Below are 19,084 nucleotides of genomic sequence, written 5' to 3'. Positions count from 1 at the left end.
TCTGACTCTGAGAACAAACTGCAAAAACTTCGAATTGAAATGAAGGAACCAAAATAATCGCTAGCATATATGCAAACTGGTAACTCAATTTGCTGTTAAACGTTTGTTTATGTATTTATACTTTCGTACCACCGATATCAATTTTTATCCGAACTTGTGTACTAAAATATAATTCTTCGTGGATTAAAAACTTGGGTATCTCTCTTAATTACGTGCACGACTATTTCAAAAAGGCATAATAACTATTTTCTTGCTTCGCTCTAATTTCATGGTGGTTGTGGTATGGTTTTCGGCCTCATCTCCTATTAGTATCAATCTCTCTCTCTCTCTCTCTCTCTCTCTCTCTCTCTCTCAAGCAAGCTAAGATCGATCGATCAACTTGGTGGGTTTCAGTTTAGGTAATATCTACGTTTCGTTTACATCATCAATATCTTCCAGCTTTTACTTTGCACGCTAGATGTTTGACGAAATGCTTATAACAAGTTGATTATGGTAAGATCATTCTTATGATCTGTAACTCCTAATGAACCAAAGTGATTACAAGTTTTTAAGCAGTTTAACTTGCTCATCGGTTTTCTTTATGGCTGCCTTGCCGTGTCCAACGCGTATGAACTAAACACTTATTTCTAAAGCAGATTGTGACTATGATAGCAAGGCAATTATATTCCGACCGAGCCGGCCTCTTGAGACGGTTCTCTTCATCGACAAGTCGTGTCCTTAAGATTGGCGACACAATGAAGCGAACACGAACGTTCACGGAAGAAGATGTGAGGGTGTACGGCGAGATATCTCATGACAATAATCCGGTGCACTTTGATCCCGAGTCCGCCCGAAACGCTGGATTCGAAGATAGGCTTGTTCACGGAATGCTCGTCGCTTCACTGTTACCTCGGATCTTAGCTCATCACTTTGTTAGTAAAAAAAACTACTTGAATGATTCTTTTTATTTATTTAATTATTTATTTACAGATCATTAGTCCTAATTGTTTCATGTCATGTGTTTGGTTGATTTTTTTTTTTTCCCTGTTTGCAACGTGGTTAGCCCGGTGCTGTTTATGCTTCCCAGAGCTTACATTTCAAGTCGCCGGTTTATATCGGAGAAGAGATCGGTGGTGAAGTGGAAGTTATTACTTTAAGAGCAATGAAGAATAGATATCTGTAAGTTGAGTCTATATCATCAGCAACATAAGAGGCAAAAGTAAATTCCCTCAGCTCTCATTTATCTATGTATTTTGTGACTGTGGACAGCGCGAAATTCAAGACGAGGTGCTTCAAGAACGGTAAGACTATTGCCGTCGATGGCGAGGCTGTTGCAGTGTTGCCTTCATTGGATGTGGCACAAGCTCAAGATTTAACTTCATAAGAGGCCACAGTTTCACATTCACAAGAAATTCATTGGGATTATGAGATCATTTTTTTTTTTGGTATGCAAAGTGGATCTCACATATTCTTTCCCAATTATTTTTCAATTTCAATGTTTGAATCCTTGTGTACTCACAGTTGAATCTTCGGAATAAGTTTTATCCTTTTTTTTTTTTTGGCTTTAAAGTAAAAGTTACTGAATTATTATGAGGTCATATTTTAGAGCCAGGTTTAATTCAGCGAGAGAAACAAGATCTTGTAACACTTGCCACCTTTGGAAATTGCAAGTAAAAATAATCTGAATCGCCACAAGTATGATTGTGGTTTTTATTCCTCTTATATACATATTGCTCACCTAATACATCCACGTAAATCTTCCATTCAAAAGCTCAATCCCTATCAAAACTTTTGCATCACAGTAAGACATGAGTTCTCTCATCTCCCCCCGAAAAAAAAACACCCCATTGTCCCAACATTCCATACAAAGGTTAAACAAAATCTATTCGTAGAATTCCAATATTCCTGATATGATGATCGGTGGTTCGATTCGGACACACGTGGCATTGCCATTTGCAAGAAGTTCTGGCAGCCTGTTGGCTTCTTTGGCTGCGACACCGGGCGCGGTCCACACCGTAACGTGAGGCCACTCGTTTTTCGACTCGATTTTTTCACCGTCGACGGACCCGAGCTCGGCTTCAAATGCAGCCATTTGGTCAGTGTAGAGCAAAGAAGTCAGTGACACGGGGACTTGCTTGTGGAGGAAGGAACCATAGTTGGCGACAGCCACCACGCCGTGACTTCTCTTGTGGGCCAGCGTGACGTGAGCCCTGGCCAAGTGGTCAAAATGTTTCTGTCCCAGAACCAGGTTTGCCTTCGGATCACTTTTCACTATCTGCTTAGAAAAAAATAGGGAAAAAATAAATAAATAAATAGATAATCTATCAATTATATTCAGACGGTTTTATTTTTTTCTATCTTTCACTTACGGTGCTTAGTAGGCTTTCGATCTCTGTAACTGGAAGACTGACAGCTGCGTAGACAATGGTTCCGAATTTCCTTTTGATAGTCTCTGGTGTTTTGAATTCCCCATTTGCTATCTTCTTGAGTTGTTCCGACACTTCCTTCACGGCTAACTCAAACGGAACCTGAGACGCATTATATCGAAATGTGACCAACTATGATGATGGAATTGAGTTCGGCGGGAGAGAGAAATGTTGACCTGAACCGAGTTAAGGTATTCGGCGTGGGCGGATAAAATCTGGCGCAATTGTTTTTCCCATTTAACCCACTCATGGGCATACGATCCCTTTGTTGAGTCCAATCTGGAAATCAGATATAAACAAATTTCTCAATAATACAGTGAAAAATAAGAAGCTTTGAATTATTTTTTAGACTCGAGTGCTGAAAATAAGCAGATAGCAAGATGATATGATCTAGCATTCAAATGCTACCACATTACCTCCTATGTCTGCGTGTATGAAGATTGTATAAGCTTAATCCTTCATCAAGAACAGCCTTCACGGGCTCTGGTAGGGGATTTCTGCAATAAACAAATAAAATGATACATACAAATATTGTCACAGCTCGCATTGGAAAATTTATACGACGCTTTGAAAGATTTCCCCAAAAGGTAAACCAAAACAAAAAAATCATATCGAAATTCAGTAAGTAAATAGACTGGAAAAGGATTAATAATACATCATTGGGAAGCAATCTCAGTGTATACTAATATCGTGAACTGAGGACTACCTATCAGTTTTGAGCAGTGGCATCTTGACGAGGGAACCAAATCTATCTACTAATTCACTGTCAAATTCTCTTCGGCTCTGAACGCAATCAAATTAATAGTTTAGACCATGCATCGAGACTAAGAAAATATACAGAGTAAGAGGTAGAAGGAAAGAGAAAACATGCCTTGCCCTCATAGAGGTTATAGAACATAAGAAGTACATAGCCAGCATTAGGAGACGCCTTGTCAAGATTCCCCTGATGAATGAAGAACATATAAATATAGGGATTCAAGGATAAGTGAAATAATTGTGCATCTAGGAGATAATTTGAAAAGCAGAGGAGAAAGGTTGATATAATGACTACATACAGGATGGTTGACACGCTGAAGCACGCGATACATAAAAACAGCCAGTGCATCAAGAGAGAACGGGTTTGAATCAGTTCCTGTATAAACATAATGGACAAAATTATGAACAAGCGCACTTAGTCATGGAAACAAAAGAACCATAGGGATAGTGGTCCCAAATCAGGCCCATGAAGAATATTAAACTAATTACACAGCCTTCCAGGGCATGTAATATAAAAAATAAAATTTCGTTAACAATCTTCCATTGCAAAGAGCCCCACAAACAGTACAATAAAAAAGGTTCAGACAAAAGCAGAGAACCTTGATCATCTGGTACAACTGGAGCTGCAGAGGACTTGGTGCTACGGCACATTTCTTCAATCTGTAAATTTGGGCAAGTAGCAAGAGACCATCAAGAAAAAGTTTGATTAGTACAGTATATACCTTATTGTTCGGAAGAAAAAGATATCAAAAGTGCATCAAAATTAATGCCTCAAATTGTATTAGCTACTCCAATGCTCAAAAGATGGCGATTTTATATTTTTCACTCACAAATTATAAATTATTCAGTTAGCAGGCTGATGTCCATTATGATTTCCATTCCACTAATACAAACATATTTCATCCTTTAGGATATACCGAGACAATTTACCTGTCTCCATACTTCTTCATTTGGTGCATTCTTGTCTGCAAGCATAATTGAATATGGTTTTTTCCGGCGTTCATCAGCAACCTTCTGCCAGTATTTACCTATGGGTAGACAAAAAGTTATATGCAACTATTTCAGGCACAAGAAAGTTATAAAGTTACCGATGAAACGCACATTAAGACATCATGGAAAGCTGACAGACATTAGGTATAGGATGGTCTATATGTGGATGACCTGTTACCGTCATCTGACATTATTTCAGTGATTTTTCATGATTCCACCAGAAAGTGATTATAGGCAAAGTTGTCACCCACTGGGGATCAACAAATACTTTTTATGGGTTATGGAAATTAACCTTTTATTAGGTCACCCATCAATGTATGAACTGGGCGATCATCACCAAGTCCACCTGGAACTTTTAGAAGCTCCTTGCAAAGTGCAGACTTAGCACAACCAGGTATGCCTGGAAATGGCAACTGAAACGTGAGCTCAAAGACAATACAAGAAATGCTACAGCCTACAAACTGACGCAAAATATCAGCACAGGTGTAGTCACAATGTTAAAAAAAATGATAACCAAGTAGATCGAAAGCCATGAGTAAAAATGGCTTCCCAAGTTTTATACAGAATGCTAAATGTCTCTGATTGTATTGTCAAACTTTATAAGCAGATTTCATGAACTTCAAAATATTAGAAGAGAGTAATATTGCAATTTGTCATGAAATATATGAAACAGGAAAGCCCTTGGAAGCACTGCAAAATGTTTCCTGCAATATGTATTTTGATGAAATGAAAAAAAGCTGGATTTTTTACATACACACGCACACCAGTGGGTATGTATGTGCGTGAAAGTTCTACCGTTTATGAATAAAAGGGTCCCTTGTTTCTTTAAAAAAAAAAATAATAATTTATAACTAATATCAATCAGTATGCATCACGATACCTGGAAAGAACACAATCAATCCCTCGTCTCTTGGAACAGAGTCCTTAGCCGAGGGACTAGGGCTTGCTGGAGGAGACCACTCTTGCTTTTTTATGAGATCGCCTTCTTCATCCATGCCCCCGTCAACGATGGCCAAAAAATCTTCGGTTCTTACCAAGTTTCCAGCAGCTCCTATCAGAGCATGATTCTGGGGACTTTCTTTTGCATACATTTCAAGGAAAGGCTCGGCCTCACTAAGATACATTGCTGATGACAGCTGTTTGTTTCCACATTTCTTCCTAATGTGGTCAGCCCTGAAATTATGGATCACAGTTTAATAACCTAAAAAAAAGATATCTTAAGCAAAACCGTAGAGTTAAAAGACCGACTAACTTGTACAAGTTAATCACACATTACCATCTATCAAGCATGTTTGTAAGCTCCCTTTGCTTTCCAGCAGAGGTTCCCCATATTTTCATTTGCCTATGATACGAAGGAAAAAAATATAGTAAGCATTGACTATGCGAGCTTAAAGTGGTCAAGGACAGCATATTACTACTATTATTATTATTATTTTTTTTTTTTTTTTTGCAGACATTACTAGAGATAGCATACTAGAGAAGTGGACAGAGATGCTTGTGCTTGGGAATAAAAATGAATCAATAAAAAAAAAACAGAACTTATAGCAAAGCAATGTACCAGTGTACCTTAAATAATAAGCTTTGTAAGAAGCTGGGCCTTCCTTAAACAGAATCGACAATCCATTGCGAATCAAAAATGTCCTCAACTGCAGAAAACAACAACCGTGTTCATTAAAGAAGTATATGCATTTAAAAGTAGCCTTCTTTTATTGTAATAAAGTTGCATATGTCCATCAAAGTGATCCACTTAGTTCAGCTTTTTATATATGCTGCATACTAAATCATATTACAGATACAAATTAATCATAAAATTAACAACGATAGATTTCTACATAGGGAATGTCTACCTCTATATTACAATACCTTGTATGTAAGAAATTTAAGCTTGATCATCAAGTTAGCATCCTCATCACTTAATCCGCCTTTTGTTGATGAATCACTGATCTCATTTGTGACATTGTTTTTTGCTAGTTCTGCAGCTTTCTCGTTATTTGCCTTGAACAAGTTTATATCAATAAAAAACCCTGAAATAAGACATAGGTGATTCACACAGATTTTGACACATAAGAAACTTATAGAACCACAACAAACGGAAAAATAAAATAACTAATTAATTGAGTAGCAATAATAAATTGAAGAATTGAATGCAATTTAGCAGTTCATACAGAACATGAAGACAGTCATCCTCCATTAATACTTTAGTTTACTTCTTCATGCATGTATGCGAGCAGGAATTAATTAATAAAATTTCATCAATATACACGGAAACATTGCAACCAGGAAATCATGATCCTTACCTCGATATAATGGCCACAATCCTGGTTTGTACCTGAACGATACCAAGGCTTTAGATAGAAGAATATGGAAATGCATCACAAAAAAAGAGAAACTATATGCCGTCTTTTAAAAGACGTACTCAAAGATCAAGCAGTTAGAATTAATTTAAGTACCTCATCTCTTTTTGGTACTTCCGGAAAGTGGAATCACTGAGAACATGAACCACCACCTTGTAGAAAAGGCTATCATTTGATACAGAATCCGCTTTGTGAAAGTTATGGTAACACTTTAAGGAAAAATGTAAGTGTTTTTCTCTCATTAAGCGTATCATTTCCTGGTTGAATAATAAAAAAAAAAACATCAAATGAAAAATGTAAAGCTAATACAATAAAACAACAAATTTGGAAACGATTCAGATAAAACCTTCTAAACATAAAAATATTCAAGAACTGGAAAATTCGCACAACAAAAGAAGAAACTAATGTTTGAAAGATACAACATGGACGAAGATATTAATTGAATTAAATATTAAAACTCGGTAAATGATTAGAAATGGGATAAACCATACCTGCACTTTAGTGGTCGAAAAATCCGCAGGATGACATTGTAAGAATTTTGATTCGATGATGGATTTCTGTCCGTCTCTTAAATGAGAATCTCCAGCTCCGGTCCCAAGCCAATCTGAATAATCAGGGCAAAATGATGTACCAGTGCTCTCAAGAAGTGCCTTAATTTGCTGCAGTACAGTTCAATTCGCAATTGTTAGAATAATTAGAAACAAAGTCGGATTGTATGGCTACTTATACAAATAGTGAGATCCAAATACCTGTTTTTCATCAGACTGGTTTTCAGCGCAAATCTCCCTTACAGTAGGTCCCAAATCAACAGTAGCTAAACAAAATAACAGGTTTTACTTAGAACATAAAAACAAAGGTCTATCTTGCGAGCAAACGGCAGTCACATATATTGAACATGAAATCATTATAAGATTGTAATAGATTGAAACAAACAATCTGAAAAACTGAATAAAAGGAGGTGGCAGCGAAAAATTATTCAAACACAATTAGTATACCTTCCTCAACTGCTGGCGGAAAATCCTTCAAAACTTGCTCCATGTGTTTAGAACTCTCACGAGTTACAATGCGAGCCACAAGACCCTCTAAGATTTCCCCCTGCACCTTTACATGATCTACTGAACCTGCATACAAAAAATAAAATAGAATATTTACAGGAATATTGGAGGATAACCATGCAATCTCAGGCTTAAACAAGGAATTAAGGTGGATTACAATACCAATATCACCAGAAAAGGTATATTCTTTTCTTTGTCCCTTGAAAGAAAGATGTTAATGTGTAGAGAACTAGAAAATATATTTTGAAAAGGTATAATTAAAGATGTGTCATTCTTATATGAGACCCACACCTCTCAAAATGCTGATTACTCTTGTATTGACGTTATAACTCTCAAAAATAAATTCACATATAACATCTGCAGTAGCCTAAGGAAATGACTGTCCAATAAGCAACCAATGAGTGTTTAAAGCATGCAGTTACCTGGTACAGATATATCTGCAACTTCACCAAGAGCCTTGCACACAGACGTTGCAAGTCCTTCTTCACACAGGGCATCATAGGCAGCAAAAAATGACATGGCTGATTTCCTTCAATTACCAAAAAATAAATTTTAGAGAAAACAAAATACAAAAAAAAAAAAAAAATGGTACAACAGATCCAAGAAGTAGTACCTTGTGGAGAACAACCAGACATGATTTGTTGGCAGACGCCATTTTCTACAAAAAGAAATTATTTCTGGAGTTGAGTAAAACTTGGGCTTCCCCTTTCCCAATTCCGTCACCGCTGTCACTACCGCTGCAGGGGAAAGAATAGAAAATAATGTCAAGTATGCATGGCACAAAATTTACTTTCACTTGAATTATTATGCCTAAAAGTCAAAGATATACTCTCAAATTCTCCTACTGAACATAGAGCAGGACCAAGTCCCCATATCCTTTTTTTTCAATGAGAATAAAAGAAAGTACCATAGTCTTCTCGAGGGCGTTGCCCATGATCTCCTAAAACAGCAGTAACCAATTCCATCGATATGGATATACGGTTCGCCTGAATAGAATGCAAAATTAGCAGCAAGGGAAATAATGCGGTTTACAGAAATTGTAAAGGGAAATAAACTAATGAATTACTAGTAAGTAAGCAGGCTTAGGATAGCATGTTATCCGTATAACCTATTTATGTTGCTACACTTTTGAATGGAATTAACATGAACTTTGAGAATTCAAAGGAGTGTTTCAAGTTTAGATGCACATATTACCTCAATGAACGCATTGAATTCTGATTGTTTCTTAGCTGCTTCAGCCCCCCATACTTCTCGGAACATCCGACCAAGAACAAAGACACCTACAGCAGTGTATCTGAAACAAAAACCCGCATCAAGCAATATACACATCGTCATATTGGAACCAAAAAACAGAAAGAAAACTAGAGTGTTTACATATTTCCAAAGCTGTTTTTCGCATACGCTCCACCCTCAGGACCAGCATACATAAATAGGGAACCAGAGTGCTTGAGTGAAACCTGTATCATTCCAGTAAGTTCAGCAAATACGTTGAGTTAGTGAAGCAATCACAAGTAGTCCATATAATCTTAGAGAAAAAATTTATATCATGTTGATACTGAAGTTACGAAAGGAAGATACCGCTAAGGTAGCTATCATAAAAAAATAAAATAAAAATATAATACTCATTGAATTCAGTACCTCCATTGTAGCTAAGCCGTTAGATACTAGGTCTATCATCCTTATCCGAACCTAACATAAAAAAGGATATAATTAGTGATCCAATAAAGCGTTCAACACAGGTCCATGTTGGTATATTCCCATCTCTCAAAGAGATTGAAACGATAAAAAAAAATTCAAACAAACAAACATGAAGTCCTAAGTTAGACAACAGCACCGCACCCAGGGTAGGATGTCTACTTAAGATTAGTTAAACCCAGTGGAAGAACTCAAAAAACAATGAAATTTTTTCAAGCAAATTTCTAGTCCAAACTTCACTGCACTTAAATTAAATTAGCAGAAATTCAATCTATGAGCTGGTTCGAAATTCCATTATCGAAACTTGTAAGAGAAAAAGTAAAAAAAATATAAAAAAAATACCTCCTGGTCCGATTTCTCATTTTCAAACTTGGGATAGAAAGTAGCTCTTATCTGCGCTTGTGCGTACGTGGAGGTGTCCACTTTAAAGCCTTCCAACAAATTACCACTGAGAAACTTACTAAAAGCATCACTGTTCTTCTGATCTTTACCCACTTGCTTCTCTTCAACTTTGGCATCAGTTGCTTCAGTTACGGTGCCGTACGATCTCGATTTCCAAATTGCCTTTTGACTTGCCACGTGGACCTGATTTTTCACCTGAAGATTCCAAGGCTGATTGGTCTGAGCACAGACATTGGCCTTCTCGGCGCTGCTCGCACCAACGCTCAACCCGCCGAGTTTCTTCGTGACATCTTCAACAGAATCTCCGTGAGATACCGGTTTATCACTCCACTCCTTGTTTACATCGCTTCCCTGAAAATTTTGCAAAATTCAAAATCAAGAGCGCTTAAAAATCTAAGAAAAAGCTAAAAGAATCTCAAACGCAAAGAAATTACCACTTGAACCCGAGATCGGATCAGGATTACTAGCTCAACAGTCTCTAATGTCAGTCTAAAAACTCAGCGATTCCACAATTTCACCGAGTGACCTTTTACATGGAAATACAATCTGAAAATTTATTCACGCGATCGATTTTTTTTTTTTTTTAAATGGCTCCGCATTTTCGCTAGTACGCTAAAATCAGGCTTTTGAAAGCCCGGCTCAAATGAACTCTCGTTTTCCCCAGTATTACCGAAACTTGTTTTTAAGTTCAACTAAGAAGTAAGAACACGAGCGCTGATTTATAGGAACAAAAAATTGCTCGCGCCATTTTTACAGAAACTAGTAGAGCTTAGTGTCGAAACCACAAGTAACAATAACACACACGCAAATACAGAGAGAGCGAGAGGTCAAACAGCGTACCTTTCGGAGAGGCATGGAGAGAGGATGAGGTGAGAGTGAAGCGGAACGAGCTAGGGTTACGTGGGAATGAGGTGATCGAATGAAGAGAAGTCTGGCTCTGTGTTTCAAGCTCGAGAATGAAGAAGAAGAAGAGCGAAATGGAAGCGTGAGAGAGAACGAGGAGTTTACGATCCTCTGCGACGCCGACATTCGGTTGTTATCGTAGACGCCACTTATTCCTCGAGAATGAGGAGCTTATTAGTCGGCGAGCTACGTCGTGTTCGTGCGTGCCCTGAACAAATAAAATATAATAATCACAAATCAAATAATTAAATAAATACCCAGTCAAATAAAAGGTCAATGTAGCAGTTAAGTGCCAGTTGTCAAACGCCATAAGCTTTCTTTATATCAGATTCTGCGGCGAGCTTTGTTTGCCTTCTTCTTCTGCGGTGAATGGTCCTTCAGTACGTTTGGTTTATGAGATTCAGAAAAAGATTATTCACTTACTTGGCTTGTTTTCTTAATCTTTCACTAAAAAGACGGGAATAAACGGTCTTTATTTATTTATTTATTTGGGAAATGAGCGGATTTTGACAACAACCAAAAAAAAAAACAAATAATTAGCCGTTTAGCCGTATAAAACACTAGCAATTTGGTTTTAGCCAACCTTTCGTTAATTTCCCGTAAATAGACATCTTGCTTACGTGGCAGTTTATTAATTGATTTAGTTTTACCTTTTTGTCCTTACGCTATTTTAATTAGGCATTTTTTTTAAATTTCGAATTAAATATTGAAACCGAATAGGGAAGTTTTCAAATTTGAAATTTGAATTTTGAGCAGATTTTGAAAGATATCAGTCATTAATTGTTATGTATTTGGAAATTTTCAACGTTGACTTTAGGTAATTAGTTTCTATTTTCGTTGCAATTCATTAGGTAATTAATTTCGAATTAATTCTTCATTCATTGATATTATTTTGTCTTCCATATATTCATAATTTCCAGAATTTTCGTGCTCAAAATATTTCCAGAATTTTTCAGTTTATTTACATGAATACACTGTAAATAGGCTTTGTATTTACAGTGAATATACCGTAAATAAGCTTCGTATTTTACATGAATATACTGTAAATATGATTTCAATTTACACGAACATACTGTAAATAGGCTATCAATTTACACGAACATACTGTATTTAAAAAAAAAAAAAAAAAAAAAAAAAAAAAAAAAAACTCAACTCTTCTCTCACAGGGACACAAAACATGGAAAATGGCGTCCAGTTCAATCTCGCTCCTCTCACCGCCTTAGCCTGCGCACGGGGACGACCCAAGACGACCTCAAAAGGCTCGCCGCCGACAAGGCCGTCGAGTACGTCAAGTTCGGCATGATCCTCGGCCTCGGAACCGGCTCCACCGCCGCATTCGTCGTCGCCAAGCTCGGCGCCCTCCTATCCTCCGGCGAGCTCTCCGACATAATCGGCGTCCCGACCTCGAAGCGCACGGAGGAGCAAGCCAGATCGCTCGGAATCCCGCTCTCCGTCCTCGATGACCATCCCCGCCTCGACCTCGCCATCGACAGCGCCGATGAGGTCGATCTCGACCTGAACCTCGTCAAGGGCCGCGGCGGCGCTCTCCTCAGGGAGAAGATGGTGGAGGCGGCGTCGGAGAAGTTCGTCGTCGTCGTCGACGAGACCAAGCTCGTGGCGGGGCTCGGAGGGAGCGGATTGGCGATCGGCGCCGGAGCGGCGGGACGGGACCGTCGCGATGCAGTACACCTCTGTAGTTAACCTCATCACCCTGTAGTAAATGAACAAATAGAAGCCATCAAGTCTCTGCAGGAAAAGAGAAAAAAAATACTAATTAATAAATTACACAAATCATAGATGATGAAAAAAAAAAGCAACCTCCTTTTGAGAAGGAAGATCACCAGACCGACGCTGGAAATCAAAATAGCGCCTGTGCTTCTCTTCAAACGGAGCCATCAAGTCTCTCTTTCTTCTTTTTTATTTCTTCTTTCTTAATGATCTTAATTAATGATCTTAATGACATTAATGGGCGGTTATATCATAATATTTTGTATTAAATGTTTTATTTTCAGCATGTTAATGGGCGGGAACGGTTGGGAGGTTATTTTAGTATTTTTATCTATGTAAATAAATTGGGCTGGCTATTAACACAAAATTAACTAAATGTTGCCTAAATCCAAAACTGTCTAAATATGAGAGGCTATTTAGCTATATTACCAAAAAAAAATAATAATAATGACTATTTTCTTCGATTCTAGGCGTTGGGTGCGACTCACACACTATCAATTGGGCCGAGCGGCCCAACTCCTTTTTTGGTTTTGGGCCGAACCAGCGCTCACACCGATCTTGCAGTAACAGAATGTTGATCTGACGGTCGATGTACGCTGATTAATATTGGCCCTTGGATCTAATTTATTATGTTGTCACAATCCCTTATAAATAGTAAACCGCAGATCGACGCGCTCAACACGTATTTATTTTCTTTCTTCGCGCGAAACCAGAGTGCTCTTTCGTCTATCGAAGCCTTAATTAATTCTCAATCGAAGTTTCATCCTCGAAGGTATTATACGAGTCGCTGTTCTTTTCGAATTTCAATGTTTTTTATATTTTCTCATCGTTTTAATCGATTAACGATGTGCTCTTTGTAAGATTTATGCAGACTGCAAAAGAAACCCTAGGTTTTCGAATATGCGATTCGGAGGTATTTTGATGATGTAACAACGAATAATCGAGGTCTCAGTCTCGAAGGTAAATTACGAGTTGCTGTTCTTTTCGAATTTCAATGTTTTTAGATTTTCTCGTCGTTTTAGTCGATCAACCATGTGTTGTTCTTCTTAGGGAATGGTGCAAGATTTATGCAGACTGGAAAAGAAACCCTAGGTTTTCGAATATGCGATTCACAGGTATTTTAATGATGTATAACAACGAAGGTATTTACCAGTCCCTGTTCTTTTCGAATTTCAATGCTCGAATATTTTTTTATCGGCGTTAAAATCTAGCAATCTTCTGTTCTCAGGGAATCTTACAACATATTTTGAGGACTTGCAAAGAAACCCTAGGTCTTCGAATGTGCGATTCAAAGGTATGCCAATTGCTATTGCAATAAATAATTGATGTGTTTTTTTGGATTCACACAACCTTTTAATTAGATTCTTGATTATTCATAGGGGGAAAAGAATGTTCAATTGTCGCTGCATATACAGTGAAGATTCGATTTGTGGAGGCGAACCTGGGACATAGAGACCCAATGGTCTGTGATATATGCAAAAGGAAGGAATATACATACAGTTTGCAGAATTGTAATATATTCTCTATAGCTCTGTCAATCAATCGACCTTTGCCATGACGGGTGCGCTTGCATGGCAGGTCAAAAATCGTATTAATGAAAAGAAATTTTCCGGTGTTTGGGAGGAGATGGTACGGGACTGTGGTTTATGCAGTTTTTTTTCCCGGCTCTCCTCCCACTGTGTGTGCTCTCTCTCTCTCTCTCTCTCTCTCTCTCTCTCTCTCTCTCTCTCTTGCTTATTTGGAATCTGTGCTGCATTGAATGGAATCAGAAGATGCACTCATCAATCATCAATCCTCCAAGCATGGGAGTCTAAGGTATTAATTTTTTTCCTGTTAAAATTGGATATAGGACTAAGTATTAAGGTAACATGTTTGGATTTTTTAAAAAAGAAAACACACACGACATATATTTGTTCTTACTGGGTTTTATCGTCCGAGTTTCTTCATAATCCCCTGGTAGGAGCTTTGGAAAATCCGTTGTCTATCGTATATAATGAAGTTGAGTATTTCATTATATAAATAAACAGTTGGTTGAAAGAGCAAGAAAGAAAGAAAGAAAGAAAGAAAGAAAGCATTAATGAAATCAGGTAAAGCATGTCAGTCGTGACCAGCATCTTTTATTTGAATTCAACACTAAATTAGACCGCAAGTTCTGGTTGTATGTACTGTTTAGTGCTTCAACAGGGAAAAGCGCCACTCAAGAGCTCTAAACTTGTGTAATTTTTTAGTCATACAGTTTGTAATTGCTGTAAATTTAGTAAATTATATTTTCCCTCTCTCGATGAGTAGCGGTTAATCTATCTATTTTAGTCTTGGTTTGAGGAAAGATTTATCATGTAATTGAGTGCTACTGTGAAGGATTTTAATGTTTTGTACAGTGTCGTTTCTGATTGATACTCTATGATGCTAAATTAGGGTTTGCAGATGCCTTAGCTGATTATTACATAGATCTTTCTATAAATTGGTTATGTCCATCTTGAGTTTGAAGAAGCATTGTAGAAGTTATTGCCTCAGAGAGACGCAGTTTCACGAATGGCAACTGAGATCACAACTTTCTACAAGGTATTTGATGATTCTCCGTTGTTTTTAATTTAATTGTCGTCTATTTTCTTGGGTTTTAATCGAGTTGTTTCGTGTTTCCTCAGGCAATCTTGCAATATTTTACGCACACCCAGAAGAAAACCGGGTCCTCGACTGTGTGGTTCAAAGGTACGTCTAGGATATAACAATGGAGGGGTTTTTTTTCCGGCATATTTGCTTCTACACAACCTTTATTTAGATTCTTGAATTATTCACAGGAGAAGAGGCTGTTCGGTGTTTCCCTGGAAGCAGACCACAAATTCTTGGCTAAATGCTCAATGGTTTGTGAATGTAGAAGAAGGAACAAAAGTATATTAACTTTAGCTCTGTAGATTGACAGACCTTTGCCATGACGGGTGCGCTTGCATGGCCGGTCAAAAATCTCAATAAAAAGAAGATATTTTCTGGTGTTTGGGGGAGGAGATGGTACGGCCCTGGGTTTTAACCAGTTTTTCCCGGCTCTCCTCCCACTCCGTGTGTGTGTGTGTGTGTGTGTCTCTCTCTCTCTCTCTCTCTCTCTCTCTCTCTCTCTCTCTCGCATATTTGGAATCTGGCCACTGCATTTGAATTGAACCAGAAGATACACTTGTCCGAGCATGACAGTTGAGGTAATTTATTGTTTCCCATATAAATTGGCTGCGCCGTTAAGTATTTTTGGTAATGGATCTCATTTATACAAAATACGCAGCTTCTACATTACTCTATTGGTCAAAAGGAAAGGAGAGATCCAAAATATTGAATGGAATCAGATAAAGCACTTCAGCAGTTTTGCGAATGTGATCTGCCTAATTTGAGCTGAATACCACACTTCATGAGACCACTAGAGTTGGTAATCGTATATACTTTCCTGTTGCATTGCGTTTCATAAAAGAAAATTGTCACTCAAAACTTATTGAGTAGCAAATTAAAAATTTACAGTGTCCTATATTTGTATTTGTGGTTAAAGCTTTTTGTCTCGAAATGTTTTGAGAAAATATTTATTATGAAAATGAGTGCTATTGTGAAGGATTTCAATGCTGTACAGTGTGCCATTTCTGATTGATGCCCGGCAATTCTAATATGGGTTTGAAGAGGCATATGAATGTGTACATAAATATGTAATAAAGCGCTTATGATCCTGTTGAATCTTCTGCAGTTATCTCTGTAAGTGTCATCTTATACTCTTTAATCGCATGTGTTTAATCATAGCTATAATATATCCTTTATGCTGTGGTGCCTGTCTCAATGGATGTGTTCAGTTTCAGCAGCACTAGAGTCAGTTTTTACTTCAAAAGAAATTATAGTTGAAAAAAATCATGGGAATCTGCACTTTTGATTGAGTTGTGTCTGTCTGGTCAAGTTGTATTTTACGATTTGTTGATAATTTTAATCATTTTAATCGTGTTTTGTTTATAACCGTGGTGCCCTGGTTAGACCCGACTAAGTTTCACGAGGCCTTTACCACTTGACCAACTCACTGGGGTTGAAACGAGGACAGATCTCGAGTTGTGTTATTATTGATAAAGATAACAGCTAAAAAAACCATCTTTCGGGACTGAAATTCTGCAATTCGGAGGTAGTATCAAATTATCTATTGTAACAGGAGATTCGTTCTCATGTGTTCGGTTATTTATTTTATATTTTTATTGCAATGCACTGGTTTGGTTTGGTTTGGTTTGGTTTTTCTATTATTTTTTTTTATTCTATTTATAACTGCAGTAATGCTAAAAAAAAGACAATTCAAACTGCAATCTTTGTGTTCGAATCTAATAAGACGTTCGTCTAGAGAGTTTCATATGTGGGAACAAATATAACCTGAAGTGTAGGTGTATTGCAAAGACCTTTCATTATTTTGGGTAAAAAAAAATAATTTTTATTCTTTTATTTAAATGAATAATTTAACATAAAAAAAAAAAAAAAAAAAAAAAAAAAAAAAAAAAAACTAAGGTTGGGAGTAACATGCGTTTGCAAATGGATCCATAAGCTCAAATCGGAAAGAGCGCTCAAACAATATTGTTTGTGAGGTTAGGTGGTTCGATTCCACCTGGATTCGCGTAACGGAGCTTGTTTTTCTTGTAGCGCGGATTTTGGAAGTAAAGCATATTTTACTAATTAACTTTTAATTTTGAAGCTGTTGCTGCGGAAGCCATGATTCTATGTCCAATGGTGGTACAACGGGAGGCAACGGAACTGCATATATGATGTTAGTTTAGTTTACACTCGCAGTTTTTTTATGCATATAAGTTTCGCTAGACTCTTAATTTATATTTTTAAAATTATTGCTGAAAAGTCTAGGACGCAAAGAAGTAAAAGCGATGGAAAAAAAATTGTGTAATATGATATTGAAGATGAGGAAACCGTGACTTATCTTGTCTGCTAAGGTCCTACTTGTATGTTATCCTTCGAGTGTAAGAATATTATGTTGATAAAGAAGCATTTTTCACCTTGACCTTTGAATCTGAAAAGAATATGCAGTTAAAAGTTGTTTGTCGGATCTTATTGTGACTTTCCTGTGAAGAATTATACTGCCAACAAAAAATATTTTATCCTTGAAAGTAACGTTATTTTATAACATAATTTATTTATTTTTATTGACTGAAAGTAAAAATATCGTATCCAAGCTTTCAACGACGCATTGAGCACCAAATTTTTTACCTCATTTTTTCTCACGAATTCTTGACCCATTAAAATATCCATACCATCTTCGACGGTAAACAATTTTCTTCAATTTCTAACATCTCACAATGATCATCGCGACTATCCTCATGTTCATCAAGAAGAATATCCTCAGCTTGAAACAGATCTTGTTGATCCGGAGATGAAATAGAGTCATGCGCACAACTTGGTGTAGAGGCAGCGCCGTAATGGCTCAAGGGCTCTATGTCAACATCAAAATGTTCATCTCGAATTATATCTTCGTTTTGATTGCAACCTGCAAGTTCACGAGAATGAGTATGAGTGTGAGTATCGTATTTAAAGTGAATACACGACTTATAAGTATGATATTTTGTCTAACCTTTGTCTTGGTCTTTCGTAATTAGCTCAACAAGAAGCATCATTTTGCATTGGGATATGCCACGTCGATCAACAAGATAACATTTGACATCAATGTCATCCAAAATAAATTTAGGCGCTATCTTTTCTGACATTGGACACTTGTAACTCAATTTCAAGTCCGTAACTTCTTTATCAATATGAAGTCTTTCGGATACCCTATCGAGTAGATATGAAATTGTTGCACACTTTTCGTTGTCTAGTAATATGCTCTTAATATCTTCATTCTTTGAGAACCATATGAGCCTTCATCTTTCTTTTTCCACTCTCCGTCGTATAAAAAATAAATAACAACCTCAACCATCGTACCTATAACAATGGAACGAGTTATAAAAGAGGAATTGCATCATATACAAAAATAACATTAGATTCATAATATAAATTCAAATACTAAAATAATTAATTTATGTCATGATAAGATAACGGACACATTCACTTATAAAAATACTGTGATAAAATTATTGGTTACTAAAAAAATTTAAAATGATAAATTTTTATGGGTTACTGGCCTCACCAACCGGTCCAACTGGCCCGACCGGTCCGACTTGCCAAACTGAACTAGCTCCAGTCGACCCAGTTGGACCAGTTGACTACTGTTCGTGTTCATAACTTAGGAATCGCGAAAATCATGAAAACTTGAAAATTTTCATAATTTCTAATTTATTATTGATTATGTATTTAGAGAGTAATGTTACTATTTTAAATATTTTGTAGTGTAACCATCAAGTATCCGTAAGCATCTTTAACATTACCATAAATTTCTTACCGGAGATGTTGGCGGCAGAGGTCGCCGGAATCGATTACGATGGAGGTTGCTGAAGAAGTTGACGGTAAAGGTCGCCGGAGATGGCAACGGCGACGGCGATGTTGGAGTTTGGGGAATAGGGATGCTTTTTTTTCGTTTTTTTATCAGGCTTTTTTAAAATAAAATATTATTAACTTCTTACTAAAGAAAATGACATTTGTGTGATATTATAACTTTCATTTAAAGAGGAGGTCATGGACTTAAATTTTGTTAAGAAAAAGTCATTGATTAAAAAAAAATCCATTTTAAGGTAAAAAAACAAAAGGCCCCTCATATACAAATTTGGAGAGATTCTCATTTTTCCATTTGATTTTTGAAGGAAAATAAAATACTCATTTTAGTTATATACTTTATTTTGTATTTTCCATCATTTTTTTT

General features: G+C 36.9%; 3 protein-coding genes and 1 pseudogene across 12 annotated transcripts; 3 read left to right on the top strand and 1 right to left on the bottom strand.

Moving 5' to 3' along the window:
• Positions 1-24: 24 nt before the first annotated feature.
• On the top strand, positions 25-1,530 carry LOC149382041 (hydroxyacyl-thioester dehydratase type-like protein). 4 transcript variants are annotated; one of them, XM_089602020.1, is made up of 5 exons: positions 123-280; positions 399-492; positions 636-911; positions 1,043-1,158; positions 1,249-1,530. In XM_089602020.1, the coding sequence occupies exons 2-5, from the start codon at positions 490-492 to the stop codon at positions 1,361-1,363; spliced, it is 510 nt and encodes a 169-aa protein (XP_089458146.1). In that variant the 5' UTR covers positions 123-280; positions 399-489; the 3' UTR covers positions 1,364-1,530. The 4 variants fall into 4 exon arrangements, with proteins under 4 accessions (XP_089458147.1, XP_089458146.1, XP_089458148.1 ...); XM_089602021.1 differs by lacking the exons at positions 123-280; positions 399-492 and adding an exon at positions 25-79 and having other exon boundaries at positions 652-911; XM_089602022.1 differs by lacking the exon at positions 399-492 and having other exon boundaries at positions 123-398.
• A 62-nt stretch (positions 1,531-1,592) lies between these two features.
• RNL (RNAligase) lies at positions 1,593-10,996 on the bottom strand. Its single transcript, XM_089602013.1, has 28 exons — positions 10,854-10,996; positions 10,498-10,768; positions 9,598-10,008; positions 9,199-9,249; positions 8,935-9,017; positions 8,755-8,854; positions 8,468-8,546; positions 8,174-8,297; positions 7,983-8,089; positions 7,501-7,626; positions 7,255-7,319; positions 6,997-7,164; positions 6,602-6,762; positions 6,449-6,480; positions 6,015-6,175; positions 5,718-5,797; positions 5,428-5,493; positions 5,032-5,324; positions 4,444-4,551; positions 4,092-4,189; positions 3,761-3,821; positions 3,461-3,537; positions 3,277-3,348; positions 3,112-3,188; positions 2,822-2,902; positions 2,582-2,684; positions 2,349-2,507; positions 1,593-2,254 (listed from the first exon to the last, which is right to left on the bottom strand). Exons 2-28 carry the CDS (start codon positions 10,684-10,686, stop codon positions 1,862-1,864), a joined length of 3,525 nt encoding a protein of 1,174 aa, XP_089458139.1. The 5' UTR covers positions 10,687-10,768; positions 10,854-10,996; the 3' UTR covers positions 1,593-1,861.
• A 599-nt stretch (positions 10,997-11,595) lies between these two features.
• On the top strand, positions 11,596-12,582 carry LOC149382039 (putative ribose-5-phosphate isomerase 3, chloroplastic pseudogene; annotated as a pseudogene).
• Positions 12,583-12,965: 383 nt separating this feature from the next.
• LOC149382038 (uncharacterized) lies at positions 12,966-16,002 on the top strand. Of its 7 annotated transcripts, none has more exons than XM_089602028.1 (10): positions 12,966-13,060; positions 13,150-13,248; positions 13,339-13,403; positions 13,517-13,582; positions 13,668-13,750; positions 13,867-14,103; positions 14,713-14,850; positions 14,964-14,997; positions 15,087-15,476; positions 15,557-16,002. In XM_089602028.1, exons 3-7 carry the CDS (start codon positions 13,391-13,393, stop codon positions 14,719-14,721), a joined length of 408 nt encoding a protein of 135 aa, XP_089458154.1. In that variant the 5' UTR covers positions 12,966-13,060; positions 13,150-13,248; positions 13,339-13,390; the 3' UTR covers positions 14,722-14,850; positions 14,964-14,997; positions 15,087-15,476; positions 15,557-16,002. The 7 variants fall into 7 exon arrangements, 5 of the variants coding, with proteins under 5 accessions (XP_089458154.1, XP_089458152.1, XP_089458151.1 ...); XM_089602026.1 differs by having other exon boundaries at positions 14,934-14,997; XM_089602025.1 differs by having other exon boundaries at positions 14,704-14,850; positions 14,967-14,997.
• Positions 16,003-19,084: the final 3,082 nt, after the last annotated feature.

The sequence above is a fragment of the Urtica dioica genome, chromosome 11 (assembly GCF_054948205.1).
Source record: "Urtica dioica subsp. dioica isolate 48M chromosome 11, U.dioica_male_clone48M_v1_H2, whole genome shotgun sequence".
Classification (NCBI taxonomy): Eukaryota; Viridiplantae; Streptophyta; class Magnoliopsida; order Rosales; family Urticaceae; genus Urtica; species Urtica dioica.
The sequence above is the reverse complement of the archived record's forward strand: the minus strand, read 5'-3'. Positions and strand labels throughout refer to the sequence as shown.